This window comes from Hydra viridissima, unplaced genomic scaffold (assembly GCF_058129835.1).
Source record: "Hydra viridissima isolate aposymbiotic clone 2 unplaced genomic scaffold, HvirCarnegie_v1 scaffold_7, whole genome shotgun sequence".
Taxonomy (NCBI): Eukaryota; Metazoa; Cnidaria; class Hydrozoa; order Anthoathecata; family Hydridae; genus Hydra; species Hydra viridissima.
The window spans coordinates 1,114,193-1,137,859 of NW_028324306.1; the positions used below are offsets into that span (position 1 = coordinate 1,114,193).

At 30.1% G+C, this 23,667-nt stretch overlaps 2 protein-coding genes across 4 annotated transcripts; both read right to left on the reverse strand.

Moving 5' to 3' along the window:
• Positions 1-887: 887 nt before the first annotated feature.
• On the reverse strand, positions 888-11,602 carry LOC145184488 (uncharacterized). Of its 2 annotated transcripts, XR_016454201.1 has the most exons (13): positions 10,930-11,589; positions 10,736-10,809; positions 10,285-10,330; positions 9,968-10,209; positions 8,884-9,046; positions 8,226-8,322; positions 8,004-8,079; positions 7,790-7,915; positions 7,420-7,587; positions 7,156-7,213; positions 3,588-3,733; positions 2,015-2,296; positions 888-1,137 (listed from the first exon to the last, which is right to left on the reverse strand). XR_016454201.1 is itself a non-coding variant. In XM_080060177.2 (11 exons), exons 1-11 carry the CDS (start codon positions 11,077-11,079, stop codon positions 3,611-3,613), a joined length of 1,323 nt encoding a protein of 440 aa, XP_079916303.2. In that variant the 5' UTR covers positions 11,080-11,602; the 3' UTR covers positions 3,518-3,610. The 2 variants fall into 2 exon arrangements, 1 of the variants encoding a protein (XP_079916303.2); XM_080060177.2 differs by lacking the exons at positions 888-1,137; positions 2,015-2,296 and having other exon boundaries at positions 3,518-3,733; positions 10,930-11,602.
• A 1,831-nt stretch (positions 11,603-13,433) lies between these two features.
• On the reverse strand, positions 13,434-23,394 carry LOC149885523 (uncharacterized). Of its 2 annotated transcripts, XM_090094060.1 has the most exons (11): positions 23,191-23,394; positions 22,651-22,724; positions 22,222-22,267; positions 21,867-22,108; positions 18,301-18,463; positions 17,652-17,748; positions 17,444-17,519; positions 17,229-17,354; positions 16,859-17,026; positions 16,595-16,652; positions 13,434-13,649 (listed from the first exon to the last, which is right to left on the reverse strand). In XM_090094060.1, the coding sequence occupies exons 1-11, from the start codon at positions 23,338-23,340 to the stop codon at positions 13,527-13,529; spliced, it is 1,323 nt and encodes a 440-aa protein (XP_089950186.1). In that variant the 5' UTR covers positions 23,341-23,394; the 3' UTR covers positions 13,434-13,526. The 2 variants fall into 2 exon arrangements, with proteins under 2 accessions (XP_089950186.1, XP_089950187.1); XM_090094061.1 differs by lacking the exons at positions 21,867-22,108; positions 22,222-22,267.
• Between the last annotated feature and the right edge of the window lie 273 nt (positions 23,395-23,667).

Here is a 23,667-nt window from a genome sequence, read left to right on the forward strand (position 1 = left end):
CCAGTGCCTAGACAAACTTACTGATCAAGCCCAAATTTATGTGGAGTGAAAGCAGAAGAATTTTATCCACAGGTACTTAAACTGCATTCTTCACTTTGTAGACCTCTGACTGAAAATCTTTTCTTTCAGCCCATTCTCTTTGCAGATAGCAATTTGCAATATCTCTTCAGCCCCAGAAACATAAAAAAATAAGGATACTTGATGAATTCTTCTTGCAGTCCAAGAAGAAAATACGGCATCTTGAACTCTCTGTAGTAATCATACTGAATTTTTTGCAGCAAAATTTTTTAACATAGTTGTAGTCTGCTTTTATAAGTACACTAAATGATTACACTGAGTCCGGCTGGAAGGATTTCCCTTGTCAAAGTAGTACAGCTTTTAAACTCTTTGTAGGACTGTCAACAAATTGTCACTATCGGTCAGGTTATTTAAGATATGAATTACTTGGAATAGCCCCATCACATCTGAACAGAAACAGAGAAATTGGCTTAAAATACTGAACAAAGGATGTATGTTTCGTTCGGTACTCGGCAATCTCACAGTTAGTTTCAATAGATTAGATTCTTTCAACCTGGATGCAACTAGTTCTGCAGCAGCTTTAAGGTAATTCAAACCTCTCACTAGATTATCAAATTTGTGTTGATTGAGAAAATGAGGTTTACCAGATTGGCGAGTTCATTTATCTTGCTCTTCCATATAATCATCATCCTTATCCAGCATCTCCATGTTGACCTGATCTGTAGTTAATGGAACAAAGCGCTATAAGCAACTTGAAAAAAAACATCACCATTAAAATCGCCGGCTGTCGAACTTTAAAAACAAAAAAAATTTTCTTTAGTCAAGTTTTTATTAAGACCCAAGAAATGAAGATATCTTTTTATTTTGTGTTTTTTTTTTTTTTTTTTTCTTTTTTTTTTTTTTACATTCTTTGAGAATAAATGATCCGAATCTATTGGAACGAAGAACTTAGACATGGATCAATAATCTTTAATCCTGCGTTAATCTGCGCGTGATTGTTTACGACTATAAGTCTAAGTCATTCACGCCTTTGTATTTGTTGTTCAATTGGCGATTTCATTGTCCTTAGTAGAGGTTGCCATAGTTTTCAAGCTGATGCTAAAACTGGCTCGGTATTCACTAAATGGTATTAAAATAAATGCATTCAAATAATTACTAAGACGTCAATAGATTTATGCCCAGGATTAACAGAGAAAAGCGCAGATTAGTGCATGACGTTATAGCAGGATTATAATTGCGCTTTGAGCTTGAGCTTGGTTAGTTTGGATTCAGTACGAAGAATGGCGTTCTTAATTGACAACGATTATAACGACATGGATGACGATATTTTAGCAGAAATATTAGTAGACAGTGTTGAACAAGAACAGCTCAAATCGTTCATAAAAGGGAAAGACGAAACAGAAGAACAAATAGATTTTAAAGTTACTAATACAAAACCTTCAGAAATCAACAAGTTACTTTCATCAAACAAGTATCCAAGTATGCAATAAGTCAACCGATTTAGACGTTAAAAGTAAGGTAACATTAGAATGTTTAAATTGATTTGTCAAACTTTATGAAAACAGAGAACTATTAAAGAAAGAACTTTTTTGATCACGAATTAAACGAGTATTAAAGAAAGTAAAGTTTCATCGAAATGGAAGAGTACTTTAATAACTGTGCGGATTGCTTATTTCCTACAGTATCTGACTCAGAGTACAAATATTCCAGTACTCCGCGCCATATTATCAGTAGGTATCGTTGGAGCGGTACCTACTTCGGATGCGAAGGTAAAAAGATCTTTGAAGTCGAACATTGAGGGATGCAATATGGGATTGCATTATCATTCTCTTGTACTGGTGCCATGTTGTAATGACGGAACACCAGTACAAACAGTGCGCGCAATTATTAACTGATACTTCAATCACTCCAGCCGGGCAAGGTTTATCAAATGCAAATCATTACGAGGAAAACCTGATATGGAATTTGGTGACACATGTTTGTGTCAATCACCCACCTCGATTCTTAAACATTGTGCAGAATGTTATCAAGTGTCCCGTTCAGCTAATGCAACAATTTGCAAAGATTGCAGCAATATAATTACCATCCGGGAGATTCAATCTATCGAGCATTTGGGAAATACAATTGACTACATCCGCTTAAAGTACCTTTACACGTCAACCCCATGCATTGCTGAATGCAAAAAGTGTGCGCAATGTTATGGACACTATATCTCTCCGGCAAAAGGTAGCAATAATTTCTGTTCCTACGATACTAGATTCCCCATCAGTACACCAACCTATAACGAGTACAGAGAACATCTTAACCAAAAGCGACTCAGCAACACCGAGTATCAAGAGGAATCTAACTCAAAAAGATTTTAATCAAAATTTGAAGGTAACTAACTTTAACGAAGTATTATGTAAACCTACTACTAACACAAAACAAATAACAAACAATATAAACAAAACGAATAACAAACGCAGTACTTTACAATTTTTAAGATTATTTCTTAAATAGAAGATTACCTCGACCAGACATTTTTTAAGATGAACATTTACAGCAATATTTTATGGAACTTCCATATAACTTAACATCAAAAATAATAAATAGAGGTTTGACAGTTGCACAATCCTCATTTAAACCTATTTCATTTATAGAAAAAAATACAAACGTTTCATTTACTGATTCCTCTACTGAAAAACGACTGACAGGACTAGTTTTCACATTTTTACAAGCAATACCAATGTCTAACTATTTTCCACCCAACGAATTTGTTAATATATTTATTAAAATAAATATATTTATTTATATTAAACAAATATATTTGATTTTTTACTTTTAAAAAACAATAAAAAAATAACGTTGTTTAATCGGACCTTCAAACACAGGAAAAACTTTTTTGTTAAATTTAATTTGTTGTCTGTTTAATACACGTGAAAAAGGTATTATAATTCCTCCTTCATTGTCCTTTGTAATCACTAAATGGTATTTAAATAAATGCATTCAAATAATTACTAAGTGTCTTGAACCACAACCTGTTGAAGGCAAAATACTGGATGGGCAACACATTCTTTGAGAATAAATGATCCGAATCTATTGAAATGAAGAACTTAGACATGGATCAATAATCTTTAATCTTACTTTAGAGTAGTTTTGTTTCTCCGTTTTTGCATTCCTCGTGTGAGACTCAACGACAATTTGAATCCAATTAATTCCATTTATGAACAAGTTTAGAAAAGTTATATAACTGAATGACTGCCAAGTAATAGCTTTTGCTTACAATTGAACATAAAAAGTGAGCTATAATTTATATAAACTTCGTCACGCGGACGATGTCTCTAATGACCAATGAACTCGTCACCAATTCACTCATTATTCATCCCATCAACAGTTTTTGTAGTTGTTAAATATATTTAAAGATAGTAGTGACGTTTCATAGATTTGCGAGGTTGACTCATGCAGTCCGGAATGATTTTTTGACTTTTTTTTTTTACGAAACAAAAACAAAACTTAAACATTCGTAAAAATGACACAAAAATTTATTAAATATAACTATACAATACTTTATTGAAATTCTGAATACTAACATTTTAATTAATATTGATGATGTTTATTGCTCTAACTCATCGTGAATGGCGTACATCATCCAATTGACTTCATCGTATTTCGCTTCTAATTTCTTTCGCAATTCACAGCCGTGTTCGTAATCGCGAACTTCGCAGACCACTTTATTCTACGAAGAAGATAATCAAAAATATCAACAAAAAAAAATCTTCATATAAATGAAGATAAAGTTAGCGACGAATAAAAAATTGTCCATTATAGTTTTTTTATCAAAAATGTTCGAATGCACCCTCAAAACAGTTGGCACGAAAAAAAAAGTTATACGAAATTTATCGAGAAAAAAGAAGTTATACGAAATTTATCGAGAAAATCGTTCCAATTGTAATAACTCACGTTTAAACATATTAAAGCAAAAAAAAAAAAGTTTATCGAAACATCAATCCTGATATAATCAAAAGTGTTAAGAACAGATCAGAGAGCCCGGGGGTAGTTGTCAGGTTGCCAAACCAAATGTTCAAACAAAATGTCAAGCGCCTAAAAACATTGTTCGACTATTTTCAACCCGGCAAGACACCCAGAAATTTCATTGCTCCCAATCAGAAATTGCCATGCTGATAGAGAAGACAACCATTCGACTAAAATAATATTCAATAGCGAATAGATTACCAGCAGAGTGATATCTATTTGCAGTGTAATCTATTCATCGTATGTGCTTTGAAAAACTTAAGAAAAATCGTATTTTACTTCGGTAAACACCACACTAGCCAGTAATGGTATTTTCTATTCGAGAGATGTTTGATGAATTCCTGCTAGTGCAAATTATCAACCGATTGAAATGTTTCAAGATTGCTCGTCTGGTTGGCACTTTCCAAAAGAGATTCCGATAGGTTAATGAGAAATCCATTATTTTGTTGCAAAAGTTGGTAACCTGTCAAACGTCGTCGGTCTAGGTTTTTTGGATGTTCTGAAGAGAAAAAAAAAAAAAAAAAAAAAAAAAGGGTCTACGCGAAGCGATGAAAATCGCAATAGGGAAATTCTGAGACGGAGGTCAAGAAGAATGATCTTCAACTAGTATAACGACTTTTCAATAGAGTACGTCCTCGAGTTCAAAAAAGGCTGAGAAGTTAATATAACAAAAAAATATTCTTTTCTGTTTTCATTATAAAAAAAAGATGTCCTTTTGAACGCTGCACAAAATGTTATTGATCACACGTTACTATCCTTTGTTGTTGCGTTAAAATTCTTGAAAAGTGAAATTTTATTTCTGTTTTAATATTTTATTAGTAAACACCCGTGTCTTAAAGTTTTTAAACGTTTCTCCATTTTTGAAAGGAGAAACCTTGAAAGTACTTAAAAAGAAAAGTTCTTCCCTAGTATTTTGTTATTCATGGTTTAAGAACTAAAAAAAAGGCCAACAGGTTTCCAAGGTGTTTTGTGAAGATAAATTTTCGATTTACAAAATTCTTCATTTTATTCACATTTACTGTGCTTGTTTTGTACTTAATTATTAGTTATACAACTTTGCTTCCGCCGTTTTTTGATAGATGTCGTTAGAGACACGTAGTGAATAGAACTGTCGGATCTAAAGTGTCATTTGGCAACTTCATGTCTGTCGAAAGCACCATTTCCAAACATAAGTTATATTCTACTCGTTTCATATATTTCGCCAAACCCAAGAAGAGTTGGCAGAATCATTGCATGTGACTCAGCCAGCCATTTCCAAGCGCCTCAAAGGCCCTCAAATGGCGCCTCAAATTTCCAAGCCCCTCAAATGGCGCCTCAAAGCCCTGGGAATGGTTCAGAAGCAAGGAAATTAGGTGCCGTACGAGTTGAAGCCGAGGGACTTTGAATGGCGTTTGTTTGCTTGTGAACAGCTGCTTCAAAGGAAACGACGGAAGAGATTTCTACACCGTGTTGTAATTGGAGACGAAAAATGGGTTCACTATGATACTTCCAAACGCAGAAAATCATGGGGTTTGCCCGGCCATGCTTCCACATCAACAGCCAGACTCAATTTACTTGGCTCCAAGGTTATACTCTATATTTGGTGGGACCAGCTCGGTCTAGTGTACTACGAGCTGCAAAACCGAGTGAAACCATTACAGGCGAACGATATCAAACTCAAATGATGCGTTTGAGACGGGCACTAAAGAAAAAAACGGCCGCAAAACGAGGAAAAGCACGACAAAGTGATTTTGCTGCACAACAATGCTCGCCCCCGATGTAGCACGACCGGTGAAAACACACTTGGAAACGCTGAAATGGGAAGTGTAAAATTAGATTGATTCGTGGATCGCCTCAATGGATAGAGTTCTTTCGACGCGGGACTCATTTGCTGTTAAAGTAGTGGTTAGCGATGGAAAATAATTTGAACCATAAATGTACTGCCAATTTTTGAGAATAAAGCCTTAAATTTTGAGAAAAAAACAGCGGAAGCAAAGTTATACACCTAATATATGCAATATGTATACTATATATTATTGACTGTATATTAACAGCCTTTCAAATATTAAAGTGTAAAGAGAATTGACCTACTTCATAATATTAGAGAATTAAGGTTTAACAACAATGAAATGATTGATCGTCTCGTGAAAGAAGTGTTTAATACTTGTAATTTTAATTAAGTAGACTTTGTATATAAAAAAAAAGACCATTTAAAGCTCTGCATCCTTAAAAAGTGTTCAAAGCAAAAGCAAAAACCAAGTTTAACAAATACATCAAAAATTACCAAAGACTGAAAAAGTAAATTTTTGACTATAACAAGTAGTATTAATATATTTAGCTATATAAGAAATTTTTTGCCTCTGATAAGAGTTCAACATATATATATATGTAATAAAAGTTATGAAGGAAAACAATGCTCAAGACACCTGGCGAAGTAATATATTTCTAATCCAGTTAAAATGATAGTCAAGGATGAATTGACCTTAAAGATTTTAATTAGATAATCAGAAGAAGTGCTTTGCTTTACTAACTACGTCAGGAGCATTAACAAACCCTTGAATGAATAAATATTCAAACTAAGTAGTTTGAAGGTATTCCTGGATCCTGTATTCTGGCAAATCTTAATTTGCTGTTTAATTTGTACATTTATACTTAATTACAATTAAAAAACACCTTGACATGATGTCATGAACGATTAAATAATCAGTAGAGAAGATTGAAAACTAGGTATCAAATTTTTTGTTTTTTATCTCATACTGATTCGAGGATCGGTACTGAAAAATTCATTTGTTTTTCTCTACTATCAACCATTACAAAATTACACATGTAAATCTGATCTTAAGAATCTGAATACCCTTTTCCCCTGCATATCTCAAACTTTGATTTTAGTATTGCATGTCAAAACATTTTAGAATATGATGAAAAGATAAAATCCAAAAACTCCTGAGATACTTTCTGCTGTTTTTAGGCCCATAAATCAGGTCCCAAATTTTGGGAAACCATTTAAGGTCACCAGTTAGAAAAGATAAAATTGATCACAAAAAAAGTAACCTTCAATTTTGACTTAATATTTGTCGTATTTTGTATTATTGGATCATTCATGACATTGTGATTTCAAAATTGAATTACCATTTTCTACTTACTAACCTCTACTTTAAATACTGTTGTTTTTAGCCATGCCCTTTCATGAAAGATATCTTTAACACTAGAAAAAAATTGTAAAATAACTCATGGGTCTTCCTTCCAAGAAGATGTTTTCATGGGGAAAACATTCTCTTGGAATATTCTCATAAATATTTAAATATTCTTATAAATATTTAAATTACTTAAACTGTTTAGATTTAGTTGGTTCTTGTTTAACTAACACATTACATTAACAATTTCTAAAGTAAATAACACAAAAATTCTTGCCTAGCTCCATGATCTGCAAGTATCTTGGTAAGTTCAGCTAAACCCCCAGGTCGATCTGAAATTACAACAGAAAATCTGACCAATCGCCCATCTGCAGCCAACCCACGTTCAATAACTCTTCCAAGCACAGTTGAGTCAATGTTTCCGCCACACAAAAGGAAAACAACCCTAAATAAAAAATCATTTCAACATTAACAAGTTGTTTTTTCAGCAACAACTTTATTAAACATTTAAAGCAAGATAACTCAAAACCATGCAGAAACGTCTAACAACATTTAAAAACATGGAAAAAATGTGCATAACTCAACTTTCAGCAGAATGCAGCTATAAAAATGTTACAATATAAACAGCTAAAAAACAAAGATCAAACCTTTTGCCCTTTAAATGTGCTAATTGTCCTGAGAGTGCAGCAGCCAGCCCTGTTGCACCAGCTCCTTCAACTACGCATTTTTCATGCTCAACTAAGCGAAGTACAGCCATAGCAATATAGGACTCACTAAAGTGTGAAAGTTTTTCAAAAAATATATAAACATCAATCAACTTTTAACACAAAAAACATCGCAAAGATAAAAAAGAGGGGATACCTCACTGAAATGACTTTATCAACGTAAGGACGAGCTGTAAAAAATGCATTATCTCCCACCTTTGCAACACACAAACCTTAAACACAAATAAAACTCAAAATTTCAAATGTCAAAATTTTAAATGTTAAATATCGTAGTGCGGATGAAGACACAAGATTTTTGATCCTGAGGTCTTTCTGTGCTTTAAGCTTGTTAGTGCTAAATATCATTTAAATACATTACCATCAGCTAATGTTAATGATTGGTCAGCATCTATTTTTACTGGCTTTCCAGCATCCAATGCAGCTTTGAAACTTGCACATTTCTCACTTTCTACACCCTAAAAAAAACATAAAAAGCGCACAAAGTGTGAAATATAGACTAATTAATTACCTAAAGGAAATGAAACTTAAAGGCAGAAATGCTTGTGCACAGAGTCTTTGTAAGAAAATCAAAATTTACTTTTAAACATTATCAGTCTGTTAAGTTTAGTACTTAAGAAAAGAAAGTTTTTTTGGAAAAGATTATTTTTAGGAGACAACTTTTCAGGAAAGATAAGAATATTTCCAAGTAAATTAATTTAGTAAATCTAAAAATATATATATATTTTTTTGAAAAAGATAAATGATTCATTATATGCTTCATAAATTTAGTATAACAATTTTATATTTCAACAATAGATTTAGTAGAAATTTCAAAAATATTTTCCAAACTTTTTGTTAAAATCTTTAAAGTGATCTTCTCCTAACATTTACACATTTTGTAAACTTTTTGTTCAAATCTTAAGTAATCTCTTAATATTTACACATTATCAATCAATTAAATCTGTAGCTTTGTAAAGTAAATATTATAAATATACAAGAACACAAATACTGTAGCATTATCAAGAAAAGTTTATTACAATAACTTCTATATCTGGGTGAAGATTCTTAATAGCAACTGCACATCCAGCAATTAATCCACCTCCTCCAATAGGTATCACAACCGCGTCAATGCCATTAACTTCTTCAACAATCTCTATACCACAGGTACCTTGACCAGCCAATATGTCAGGGTGGTCATATCTAAGAAAAAAAATCTTTTAGGGTTCAACTATTTTATTATGTAATATTATTTAGCTTCTTAAAGTAAAGTTCTATTTGATAAAGGGTGGTTAACCCCTTTTTTTTTTTAATCATGTTTAGGTGAAGTCTGTAATTCTTCTTTTCCAGGTCTTGCTGTAACTAACAATTCCCTTGATTCTTTTTCCTCTTTAGCTATGACAATTGTTAGGTTGCTACAAATGGTTAAATTTTAAGCAGAAAGTTTATTTTAATGAGGTCCTTTAGACATCAAGTATTTCAAACTTTTTGGTTAACTCTAAGTTTGAACAATTCTATGTAAGATAATTCTGAATATTTTCAGATAAATTGTTTCAAACTATTTTATTTATTTTAACTCTTTCTATTTTTTTTACCTCTATACAAGTTTGAGTTAAAGATATCTTCAGAATATTTTTAATTATTTTAAACATTTTTTAGATTGTGCATCTGAAATAACAGAAACTAACTGAAATTATATCCAAAACTAATTTCAGTTTAAACTAAAAAAAAAACGTTGAATCAAATTTTGGAATTATCCTCATAAAAAAAAAATTTGAATCCTTTTAAAAAAAAAAATCCTAAATATTATGAAACTTGCACAAAAATTTAAACAAAACTTTAAACTTTTTTTTGTTTAATGTTTTAATTGGTTAAGTCAAAAACAAACTCAGGTTACAAAAAGTGAGATCAAAAACAAACTCAATTTTAATTTCCTTAATTCTTTTTTGTCTTTAGATTGTACAATGGTTAGATTGGTACAAATGGTAAAATTTTAAACAGAAAGTTTAGTTTATGGTGGTCCTATACATTAAATATTTAAAACTTTTTGGTTATCTTTAAGATCAAAAAATAAACTCAGGCACTTACAAAAAGAAAGATCAAAAAACCACTAACAAAACTTACCCATTAATGTAAACACACCCTTTTTCTGCAGCAATCTTTAAAGCAAACTCTTTTGCCTCAATAATATCTGTGCCTACTGAATGGACTATGGCACCATATTGTTTACATCTGCTGACTTTTGTAATTGGAGCATTCGTAGGCATGCAGACTGTAACAGGGATATGTAACTCTTTGCCATGATATGCTAAAGCTAGTGCATGATTACCAGCTGATGCTGCTATAACACCTAGAGTTTTTTGTTGCTACAATTGAAAAAATGTTAAAATTACTTAATAGAAAAAATTCTAGTTAGCAAGTATTTCCAGACAATTACTGACCTTAGACAGCATTAAGAGTGTATTCCTTGCACCTCTTTCTTTAAAACTAAAACACAAATAAATATGCAAGAAGGATTTTAAAACTGTTAAATAAAATAAAATACAAAACTTTAACAGTCATTAGGCTTCACCTACTTTACCCGAAATTCATTCAAACAAACTTTAAAAATCATTATAAACATAAGAAATTATTACAAAAAATATTATATTTGTATAAAAAACATTTTATTTATAAAAATATTGATATATTAAAAAAATTAAAAATATTATAGAAAGTTTGAAACCAAATCTTGATCATTTTTAATTCACAGGAAGTTCAAAAATCAAAGTGAAACTTAGGTAGACAATGTCTTACTTTTATGCTATCAAATTATTTAACTGTACTTTTAATGTTATCTTATTTAAAAATATCTCATTTCTGTCAAACTAAAAGAAGTAATAACTTGCTTACCTGCCAGTCACCTGCATGTAATCTCTTTTGACATACACATCCATACTAAGTATATCTGAGAGGGCATAGGATTTCTAATATATATATATATATATATATATATATATATATATATATATATATATATATATATATATATATATATATATATATATGTATATATATAAAAAACTTCTTAAATGGTGTATATATACCTCACATATTGTCTTTCGTATTCCACTTTTTATTCTGAATGCAGCTGCACTAATATCTTCAAAAGTTACTTCTATGGGTTCTTCCCCATCAGATTGTTTGTAACTTTTCCATTTATGATGTCTATCAACATCTTTGTCATCATGAATCATGATAACAGTGCACTGGTATAAGCTGTAGTCACTGAAACATGTAAATCGCTTAACTGTAATATTTTAAAATAAATCTGAGCAATAAATAATTTTATATTTGTAGAACAAACAGTGACTGGGAATTACGGTTCTGAAATCACCATAAGGTTTACATGCTTTTGTTAATATCACTAATATGAAACAAAAGTATTAGCTAGATAAATAAAAGCACAGCTGTAATTTCATTTTTATGGTAGCGTTACTTTCATAATTTTATTTTCAGTCTTAAAATTTTTGTTTAGTAGATATTTATGTATACAAACTACTGCAAATCAAGAATCACATAAGGTTTAAAGCTTATAGACCGTATGTATTTTAAATTAAACCGTATTTATTTAAAATTTAAATTTAAAATCATGGTCTTGACAATAGTTGATTTGTCTAGAGATTAACACTTGATTCATTTAATGAGGCCTGACTGCAGCTTAAGCAGGCTTAACTGTCATGCGGCAACCATCTACCTCAGCGTCCAAAATTATTCGACGCTACTTTAGAAAGTGATGTTTTATTTACAAATCAGGAGAAAAATTAAAAAGAGAAAACCACTTGAAGTATATGCTTTATTTCCTATTAATCAAGGTTGCAAGCAAAAGTGCCAGCTGATCTGCTATAACACCTGGAGTATTTTGTTAATAAAATTGAAAAAATGTTAAAATTACTTAACAGAAAGAATCTTAGCAAATCTTATTTCCAGACGTTTAACAACTTAGCCAGCATTAAGAGTGTATTCCTTGGAGCTTTTTCTTTAAAACTAAAACACACAAAAAGTTTTGCTACATAAAGGAACATCCTCTATGCAGCCACCTTTAACAGGAAAAATCACATTACATATTTGTGACATTCTTCATAACAAACTTCCATTTTTTGAAAATCTATTTAATGTCACTCAATTTTATGTTTTTGCCATATCTTTTTTACAGTCAGGGTTTCATTTTTTGACATCTTTATCTGTACCGAACAAAACTTTGAGGATCAAGCTGATATTATAGATTGACTAGTTACTGTATTGACTTTCGAAATCTTCTTCCTATCTTTTCATTATTTACTGGTGGAAGTACGTCTACATATGTGTATCATCAAAAACTGCAATTACATGGGATGTCATCCTTTTATTCTTAAAATTTTCATAAAAGTGCTTTCTTTTACAAGATTGAGTTCTCTACGAATCTTATACCGTAAATATGTAGAAGAGAGCAGATGATGATGAAAGCTGACGATGATGAGAGCTGATGCTGAAACATTAACTGATGTTAACTCTTCCGAATGGTCTACAAAATAAAATAGGTCCATCTTGCCCAGCCGCAATTTCATCTTGCTAAAACCTAGGCCACGTCTGTTCCGATCGTATAACATAGGATTGATACGTGTTAACGAGCTCACGCTGAGCACTAAGGCTCTTTGCTTCTGATTCAAGATTTTAGGAACGATCACCATCTGACAGCTTCATCATTGGCTATATCACGAAGGATATATCCAATCATGAATATATAGCATATATATAAGATATCATATAATTTTTTTTTAATTTATTTATGATGTAAATCAGTCATTTACTTAAAATGTTCTGGTTTCTATGTGGAGCAGAAATTGATTCAAGCAATTCCAAGAAATAAAAGTTCCAAACTCTTTTTTCACAATTAGTTTTCTTCAATACCATTGTTTCTTGTTTAAAGGAGAATGAAATTTTATGAGCACAACTCTTTGGTCTGCAAAAAGTTGTCCTTAGTAGAGGTGGCCATAATTTTCAAGCTGATGCGAAAACTGGCTCAGTATTCACTAAATGGTATTTAAATAAATGCATTCAAATAATTACTAAGTGTCTTGAACCACAACCTGTTGAAGGCAAAATACTGGATGGGCAACACATTCTTTGAGAATAAATGATCCGAATCTATTGAAATGAAGAACTTAGACATGGATCAATAATCTTTAATCTTACTTTAGAGTAGTTTTGTTTCTCCGTTTTTGCATTCCTCGTGTGAGACTCAACGACAATTTGAATCCAATTAATTCCATTTATGAACAAGTTTAGAAAAGTTATATAACTGAATGACTGCCAAGTAATAGCTTTTGCTTACAATTGAACATAAAAAGTGAGCTATAATTTATATAAACTTCGTCACGCGGACGATGTCTCTAATGACCAATGAACTCGTCACCAATTCACTCATTATTCATCCCATCAACAGTTTTTGTAGTTGTTAAATATATTTAAAGATAGTAGTGACGTTTCATAGATTTGCGAGGTTGACTCATGCAGTCCGGAATGATTTTTTGACTTTTTTTTTTTACGAAACAAAAACAAAACTTAAACATTCGTAAAAATGACACAAAAATTTATTAAATATAACTATACAATACTTTATTGAAATTCTGAATACTAACATTTTAATTAATATTGATGATGTTTATTGCTCTAACTCATCGTGAATGGCGTACATCATCCAATTGACTTCATCGTATTTCGCTTCTAATTTCTTTCGCAGTTCACAGCCGTGTTCGTAATCGCGAACTTCGCAGACCACTTTATTCTACGAAGAAAATAATCAAAACTATCAACAAAAAAACCTTCATATAAATGAAGATAAAGTTAGCGACGAATAAAAAATTGTCCATTATAGTTTTTTATCAAAAATGTTCGAATGCACCCTCAAAATGATTGATCGTCTCGTGAAAGAAGTGTTTAATGCTCGAAATTTTAATTAAGTTGACTTTGTATAAAAAAAAAAGAACATTTAAAGCTCTGCATCCTTAAAAAATGTTCAAAGCAAAAGCAAAAACCAAGTTTAACAAATACATCAAGAATTACCAAAGACTGAAAAAGTAAATTTTTGACTCTAATAAGCAGTATTAATATATTTAAAATATTGACTATAAATAAAATTTAATAAATACATCAAAACTTACCGAAGACTGAAAAAATAAATTTTTGATAGTAAGTAGCTATAATAAATTTAGCTATATTTATAACAATATTTATAAGATATATTTATAAAAAACTTTACATCTAACTTTTATTCGCAGGAAAGGGTATACGAAATACGATTATCATACGAGATTAAAATTACGGAGACCGTGCATCATTTTAAATAGCTAATTGTTTTAAAATGTCATTGTATTAATATTATTCAAAATTTAAACAATTCTATTATTAAAACAATTAGTTTTAATTGAAATGTCATCAAATCAAGATAAGAAGCGAGGAAATATTTTGCATTTTCTCGTTGAAAATCCTGGTGTATCAAACAAAATAATTTCTAAAGAGCTGCAGATTGCTTTGAGAACAGTGCAGAGCGTTGTGAAACGATTTTAGGACACTGGTACAATCAAAAGAAAATCAGGAAGTGGAAGAAAAAAAGTGAAAGATGCCTTAAACAGAAAACCGGAGATTTCTGTTCGAACTTTAGCGAATAAATTTAAGACAAGTGCTTCCACTATACAAAGAGTAAAGAGAAATTGTGGCTATAAAAAGAAAAAAGCTCCTCGTCGTGAAGAAAAGCAAGAAAATGTCGCAATTCGATGTTCAAAGCTGCTCTATTTTCTAAAATTATGTGGTAAAAAAATCTTGTTTGATTATTGATGATGAAACTTATTGTGCTGTACATTTCCGATCTCTTCCAGGACACCAATATTATTCAGCAATTGATTGCAAGAAACTGAATTCCAATTATAAATGCATTGGAATGCAAAAATTCGCTAAAAAATTGTTAGTTTGGCAAGCAATTTGTGAATGTGGTGAAAGAAGCTCTCGTTTTGTGACTACGGGAACAAATAACACCAAAATATACATAAAAGAACGCCTCAAGAAACGTCTTTTGCCGTTTTTAAGAACACACACGGGTAACCCGTTATTTTGACCCGATTTAGTATCATGTCACTACTCTGGGACAGCTTTAAACTGGCTTAGAGAACATAAAGTAGATTTCGTTGAAAAACACTGCAATCCACCAAATTGTCCAGAATTACGTCCTATCGAAAGATATTGGGCTCTTGTCAAAAGAAAACTAAGGTTCAATGTAAAAGAAGCCAAAAACATTAAAGACTTCAAAAATAAATGGATTAGAGCAACCAAGAAAGTTCAGCTAAAGACTGTGCAAAACCTGATGTCGAGTGTAAAACGCAAAGTGCGTGCGTTCTCACGTACAAAACTTCACAAACTTTCTTCAGTGAAATTTAAAAATATTAATATATGTACTTTCAAAATATACATAACATTCAATATCGAAATACAATAGTTAGATAAATATCCTTTATAATGTTTGCGCAGATTTTTTCTGGTACATGTCTTACGATAAATTAAATACGACTTAAATACGATTAAATACGAGATTCAGAGAAGTGAAGGGGACCAGGTAGAGAAAGTTAAGTCTGGAATGGTTTTGCAAATAAAGGGCTAAGATTGTATATTTGGCTTAAAACCACCACAAAGCAAAGTAAATATATTTCTGATCCAGTTAAAATGATAATCAGTATTAAATAATCAGAAATAGTGCTTAGCTTTACTTTATTAATATATGTACTTTCAAAATATATATAACATTCAATATCGAAATACAATAGTCAAATAAATATCCTTTGTAATGTTTGCGCAGATTTTTTCTGGTACATGTCTTACGATAAGTTAAATACGACTTAAATACGATTAAATACGAGATTCAGAGAAGTGAAGGGGACCAGGTAGAGAAAGTTAAGTCTGGAATGGTTTTGCAAATAAAGGGCTAAGATTGTATATTTGGCTTAAAACCACCACAAAGCAAAGTAAATTTATTTCTGATCCAGTTAAAATGATAATCAGTATTAAATAATCAGAAATAGTGCTTAGCTTTACTGATTGAATAATCAGTTAAGAAGATTGAAAACTAGGTATCAAATTACAATTAAAAAACACCTTGACTTGATGTCATGAACGATTGAATAATCAGTAGAGAAGATTGAAAACTAGGTTTACTGATTGAATAATCAGTAGAGAAGATTGAAAACTAGATTTACTGATTGAATAATCAGTAGAGAAGATTAAAAACTAGGTTTACTGATTGAATAATCAGTAGAGAAGATTGAAAACTAGGTATCAAATTTTTTGTTTTTTATTTCATACTAAAAATCGGGGGTCTGGTACTGAAAAAGTCATTTGTTTTTCTCTACTATCAACCATTACAAAATTACGCATGTAAATCTGATCTTAAGAATCTGAATAACCTCTTCTCCTGCATATCTCAAATTTTAATTTTAGAATTGCATGTCAAAACGTTTTAAAAAAATCGATGAAAAGATAATCGAAAAGTTTTTCACATACTTTCCGCTGTGTTTGGGCTTTTGAAAATCAGGTATCAAATTTTGGAAAACTGGTCACCAGTAAGAAAAGATAAAACTGATCACACAAAAAAAAGTAATCTTCAATTTTGTCATGTTTTGTGTTAATTAGATCATTCATGACATCGTGATTTTAAAAATGAATTGTAATTTTCCGTTTACTCACCTCTACTTTAAATACTGTTGTTTTTAGCCATGCCCTTTCATGAAAGATATCTTTAACACTAGAAAAAAATTGTAAAATAACTCATGGGTCTTCCTTCCAAGAAGATGTTTTCATGGGGAAAACATTCTCTTGGAATATTCTCATAAATATTTAAATATTCTTATAAATATTTAAATTACTTAAACTGTTTAGATTTAGTTGGTTCTTGTTTAACTAACACATTACATTAACAATTTCTAAAGTAAATAACACAAAAATTCTTGCCTAGCTCCATGATCTGCAAGTATCTTGGTAAGTTCAGCTAAACCCCCAGGTCGATCTGAAATTACAACAGAAAATCTGACCAATCGCCCATCTGCAGCCAACCCACGTTCAATAACTCTTCCAAGCACAGTTGAGTCAATGTTTCCGCCACACAAAAGGAAAACAACCCTAAATAAAAAATCATTTCAACATTAACAAGTTGTTTTTTCAGCAACAACTTTATTAAACATTTAAAGCAAGATAACTCAAAACCATGCAGAAACGTCTAACAACATTTAAAAACATGGAAAAAATGTGCATAACTCAACTTTCAGCAGAATGCAGCTATAAAAAAGTTACAATATAAACAGCTAAAAAACAAAGATCAAACCTTTTGCCCTTTAAATGTGCTAATTGTCCTGAGAGTGCAGCAGCAAGTCCTGTTGCACCAGCTCCTTCAACTACACATTTTTCATGCTCAACTAAGCGAAATACAGCCATAGCAATATAGGACTCACTAAAGTGTGAAAGTTTTTCAAAAAATATATAAACATCAATCAACTTTTAACACAAAAAACATCGCAAAGATAAAAAAAGAGGAGGTACCTCACTGAAATGACTTTATCAACGTAAGGACGAGCTGTAAAAAATGCATTATCTCCCACCTTTGCAACACACAAACCTTAAACACAAATAAAACTCAAAATTTCAAATGTTTAATAATTGTAGCGCGGATAAAGACACAAGATTTTTGATCCTGAGGTCTTTCTGTGCTTTAAGCTTGTTAGTGCTAAATATCATTTAAATACATTACCATCAGCTAATGTTAATGATTGGTCAGCATCTATTTTTACTGGCTTTCCAGCATCCAATGCAGCTTTGAAACTTGCACATTTCTCACTTTCTACACCCTAAAAAAAACATAAAAAGCGCACAAAGTGTGAAATATAGACTAATTAATTACCTAAAGGAAATGAAACTTAAAGGCAGAAATGCTTGTGCACAGAGTCTTTGTAAGAAAATCAAAATTTACTTTTAAACATTATCAGTCTGTTAAGTTTAGTACTTAAGAAAAGAAAGTTTTGAGGAAATGATTATTTTTAGGAAACAACATTTCAGCAAAGATTATTTCCAAATAAATTTATTTAGTAAATCTAAAAATATTTTTTTTTTTTGAAAAAGATAAATGATTCGTTATATGCTTCATAAATTTAGTGTAACAGTTTTATATTTCAACAATAGATTTAGTAGAAACTTCAAAAATATTTTCCAAACTTTTTGTTAAAATCTTTAAAGTGATCTTCTCCTAACATTTATGCATTTTGTAAACTTTTTGTTCAAATCTTAAGTAATCTCTTAATATTTACACATTATCAATCAATTAAATCTGTAGCTTTGTAAAGTAAATATTATAAATATACAAGAACACAAATACTGTAGCATTATCAAGAAAAGTTTATTACAATAACTTCTATATCTGGGTGAAGATTCTTAATAGCAACTGCACATCCAGCAATTAATCCACCTCCTCCAATAGGTATCACAACCGCGTCAATGCCATTAACTTCTTCAACAATCTCTATACCACAGGTACCTTGACCAGCCAATATGTCAGGGTGGTCATATCTAAGAAAAAAATCTTTTAGGGTTCAACTATTTTATTATGTAATACTATTTAGTTTCTTAAAGTAAAGTTCTATTTGATAAAGGGTGGTTAACCCCTTTTTTTTTTATCATGTTTAAGTTAAATTTGTAATTCTTCTTTTCCAGGTCTTGCTGTAACTAACAATTCCCTTGATTCTTTTTCCTCTTTAGCTAGTACAATTGTTAGGTTGCTACAAATGGTTAAATATTAAGCAGAAAGTTTAGTTTAATGTGGCCATATAGACATAAACTATTTGTAACTTTTTGGTTAACTCTGACTTTAAATAATTCCAGTATAAGATAACTCCGGATATTTTCAGATAAATGATCGTTAAATATTTTGGTTACTTTATTTATCTTTATTATTTCTAACTTTTTAATTCTATAAAGGCTTGATAAATTTGATGTAAGATAACTTGGGATAATTTCAGATAAATTATTTTTAATTATTTTTAAGATTATGCATCTGAAGCATGGGCGCCGGCAGGATTTTTTTCAAGGAGGGGCAAAATAAAATTCAAAAGTGATATTTCAAAAACTACATAAATGCATCAATTAATCAAGTCATTTTATTAGACCAGTGACAATAGAAAATTAAAGAAAATGTAAAAATAAAAACACAAGAGTTAAATCATTCAGTAAATAGAAATTGTATTTGTCTGCGTTCACTGCCAAACTTATTTACAATTTGTTCCAAAAATTCAGATTTTCTGGAGCGTATTTTTTCACGATGCACGCTCAGCATGCAAAGCCCAGACAAACGCTCACAATGCTAATAATGCTTAATTATACCAAATAATGCTAAATTATATAATGATATAATGATTTGCTAAAAAACATTGATTTATTAAATACAAATTAGACATATTCCAAAAAACAAAACAAAAATTAAAATGCAGCAGGTTAATTCAAGTTAATCAAATTAAATATATATAATTGTAATAATGAACATTTAGCTAGCAAAAAACACAAGGTAATAGTATTATTAAAATGAATATAACACAATAAATAGGAAAAAAATAAATAAAAATACAATACAAACAAGAAACATTTTGCCAACAAACAAAAAAGCAACAGCATAAAAAAGTAAATGAAACTGACACATTTAAAAATAATTTAAAAAATTTGATCACTGCATCCAATTCTTTCTTCGTCAGTTCGAAGTTTATTTGTTTGAGTAAGAACTTTGTTATTGTAATTCGATTTCTTTTTTTTTATTATTATTTCCTTTATTTTCCTTTTTTTTTTTCTTCTCTTCTTTTTGTTTTCTATACTTCTCGTTTATCTATTGTTCTTTTCTATTTATTCCTTTTTTATTTTTCTATGATCTATTTATATCATTTTTTTTTTTTTTAATTTCATTCAAACATCTTTTTTAAAAAATATAAAATATGCCTTTATAAAAAAGCTTCCGCCATCGTGGAAGTCATTGCATTTTATAGTAATATTTCAATTAAACTGTTGTCATTTACATTACGGTGAGTAAACTATAAATGAGTTAAATTGATAAGATATTGAAATAAACAGTTAAAAGAAATTTTGTGAATATCAAAATTTGTTATTTTGCTTTTCTAGGGGGGGGGGGGGGCAACTGCCCTACCTTGCCCTTGCCTGCCGGCGCCCATGATCTGAAGTAACAGAAACTAACTGAAATTATATTCAAAATTAAAAAATTACTTATTTTGAGTCCGATATCCGATAGTCCGGTAGTTTGAGTTCCTAATCTGTTATCGATAGCCCGATATTTTTTAATTTGCCGGTCCGATTATCGATATTCCGATATTCTAATAGCTTTTAAAATTTAAAAGTTATTTTTGATTTTTTAACTCATTTTAAAAAAATTATACTTTTTGCTTAGTTTTTCAAAATTAAAAAAATGGTTTTAGATTTATAATGAGTGCACTACATACAAGGTTTAACAAATACAGTGCAAAAAAAACTAGACATAAGTTGAATTTATTTTTTTAACGTACAAAATACATGTTATAAAATCAATCGTCCGCCCTCCCCATCAGGGCCACCCACTTCTCATCCAGCAGGTGGAGATTTACTTTGAGGAACACTAGTTTCTCCAAGAGCCAGGGGTGTAACTAGGTCTTTTCTACAGTGAGAGGGGGTAACTTTTTTTCATAACCTACACTAGCCTAGCCCAACCTATCCTAAATAAGATTAGCTTAGCCTAATCTATCTTATTTAGCTTTACTAAAGCTAACCCAATCTCCATTATCCTTTCCTAACCTAAGTTAACAGACCCAATTTTCGTTCACAAAATCAGTTAATTACTTGTATTTGTAGATAAATACATGTAAACTGGCAGATAAAACTATTATTTTTGATAAGGTTTTGATAAATAGTTTACCACTTTTAAATCAAATTGTAAAAAAAAAAATCACAATTTTCTCAAATTTTTTTCAAAACCACGAAATCAGGCAGGTTTCGTAATTCTACCAAAGAAACACACACACAAAAAGCTGATTTTAAAGATTTTTTGATTTCTAAAATTTTCTCTCTGCAAACAAAAAATTTTTTTTTTTTTAAATTATGAATGAACTAAAAAAAGCATTGAACACATATTGAAAACATAGTAAACAAGCTTTTTTGTGAAGAATTTTGTACCAAGTACTGTTTTGTAGATTTAATTTTTGACGAACATTAATTCAGTTCGGAAACACTACTGAAATTAACGAGTAGAAGGTCACCTTGCTAACATCTACTATCACCATAAATTGACTGTGTGGGAATTGCAGCGATGGGCTATATATATACATATATATATATATATATATATATATATATATATATATATATATATATATATATATATATATATATATATATATATATATATATATATATATATATATATATATATATATATATATATATATATATATATATATATATATATATATATACCAACCCGATGAGCTACATATTTCTGGGTGTGTGTGTAATTCGAATCTTATTAATTCGAAAACCTCCATAATTCGATTGTTGCAAAGGAAGAACTAAAAAAGGCGATAAGAGAATATGGCATTATACTACGGAACAAATGCATACACCTCAAATGTCGTTGTCACAATTTTTGAATCTGCACTTGTTCAAAAAAAATAATTTATTTAAGTAAAGAAAATTAGGAAGATAGAAATATAAACTTTGGACGGTCCCATAATCGAAATCCAATAGTTATTTTTTTAGACTTATAGTCCGATACTTTTTACTTAGTCCGATAGTTATCGGAATATCGGATATTTTATATTACCATTCCGATATCCGAAGTCCGATACATATATTTGTCCGATAGTCCGGTATTTTTTTCTTAATCCGATACTGGCGGAATATCGGAATATCGGGACTTTTATCGGAATAGCCCACTTCTGCTTACCCATTGATGTAAACACATCCCTTTTCTGCAGCAATCTTCAAAGCAAACTCCTTCGCCTCAATAATATCTATGCCTACTGAATGGACTATGGCACCATATTGTTTACATCTGCTGACTTTTGTAATTGGAGCATTCGTAGGCATGCAGACTGTAACAGGGATATGTAACTCTTTGCCATGATATGCTAAAGCTAGTGCATGATTACCAGCTGATGTTGCTATAACACCTAGAGTTTTTTGTTGCTAAAATTGAAAAAATGTTAAAACTAATTGTTTGACTAAGATTTGCTAAGATTTCTTCAGTTAAAATCACTTAAGAAAAAATCTAAGAAAATCTTAGTCAGACAATTACTAACCTTAGTCAGCATTAGGAGTGCATTCCTCGCACCTCTTTCTTTAAAACTTAAACACATAAACATACAAAAAGGTTTTTAAAACTGCTAAATAATTAATACAAAATTATAACAGTTATCAGGTTTCAACTAACTTACGCAATCAAATTTGCTCAAACAAATCTTTATAAATCTTTATAAACATAAAAAAATTTAAATACTAAAAATCTTAACAATATTACAAAACTTGAAACCAAATCTTGATCATTTTTACTCCACAGGAAGTTCATCCAGGTAGTTGATCATCCAGAAAGTTGAAAAATTAAAGTGAAATTTAGGTAGATATTGTCTAACTTTTATGCTTTTAAATTATTTGACTATTATATTTTTCATGTTATCTTATTTAAAAATATCTCATTTCTGTTAAACAAAAAGAAGTAATAACTTGCTTACCTGCCAGTCACCTGCATGTAATCTCTTTTGACATACACATCCATACTAAGTATATCTGAGAGGGCATAGGATTTCTAATATATATATATATATATATATATATATATATATATATATATATATATATATATATATATATATATATATATATATATATATATAAAACGAAGAAACAACAACTATGTATGGTACTCAAAGTTTCATGCCTAACGGCAATCATCAGCCATGAAATACAAATCAAAAATGTAAAAACCGTTATAAAATTACAAAAATTTACGAGTAAATTTGCAACTTTGAGTAATTATGAGTAATTTTGTAATTTTGTTATAATTATGCAAAATATTGAGCACTCTTATACGAGCACAAGATTTTGTACTTTGAAATAAATAAAACTTGAAATAGCTATATATATATATATATATATATATATATATATATATATATATATATATATATATATATATATATATATATATATATATATATATATATATATATGTATGTATAAAAAAGAAAACTCCTTAAATAGTTTATATATACCTCACATATTGTCTTTCGTATTCCACTTTTTATTCTGAATGCAGCTGCACTTATATCTTCAAAAGTTACTTCTATGGGTTCTTCCCCATCAGATTGTTTGTAACTTTTCCATTTATGATGTCTATCAATATCTTTGTCATCATGAATCATGATAACAGTGCACTGGTATATTCTTTAGTCACTAAAGCATGAAAATTGTTAAACTAAAATATTTTAAAATAAACCTTAGTAATAAATAATTTTATATTTGTAGAACAAACAGTGACTGGGAATTCCGGTTCTGAAATAACCATAAGGTTTGCATCGTTTTGTTAATATTACTATAATGAAAGAATAACATTAGCTTGATAAGTAAAATCAAAACCTTATGTTCATTTTAATGGTAGCGGTACTTTAATTATCTTATTTTTAGTCTTAAAATTCTTGTTTAGTAGATAGGGTTAGGGTGACTACTGCAAATCAAGAATCACTCAAGGT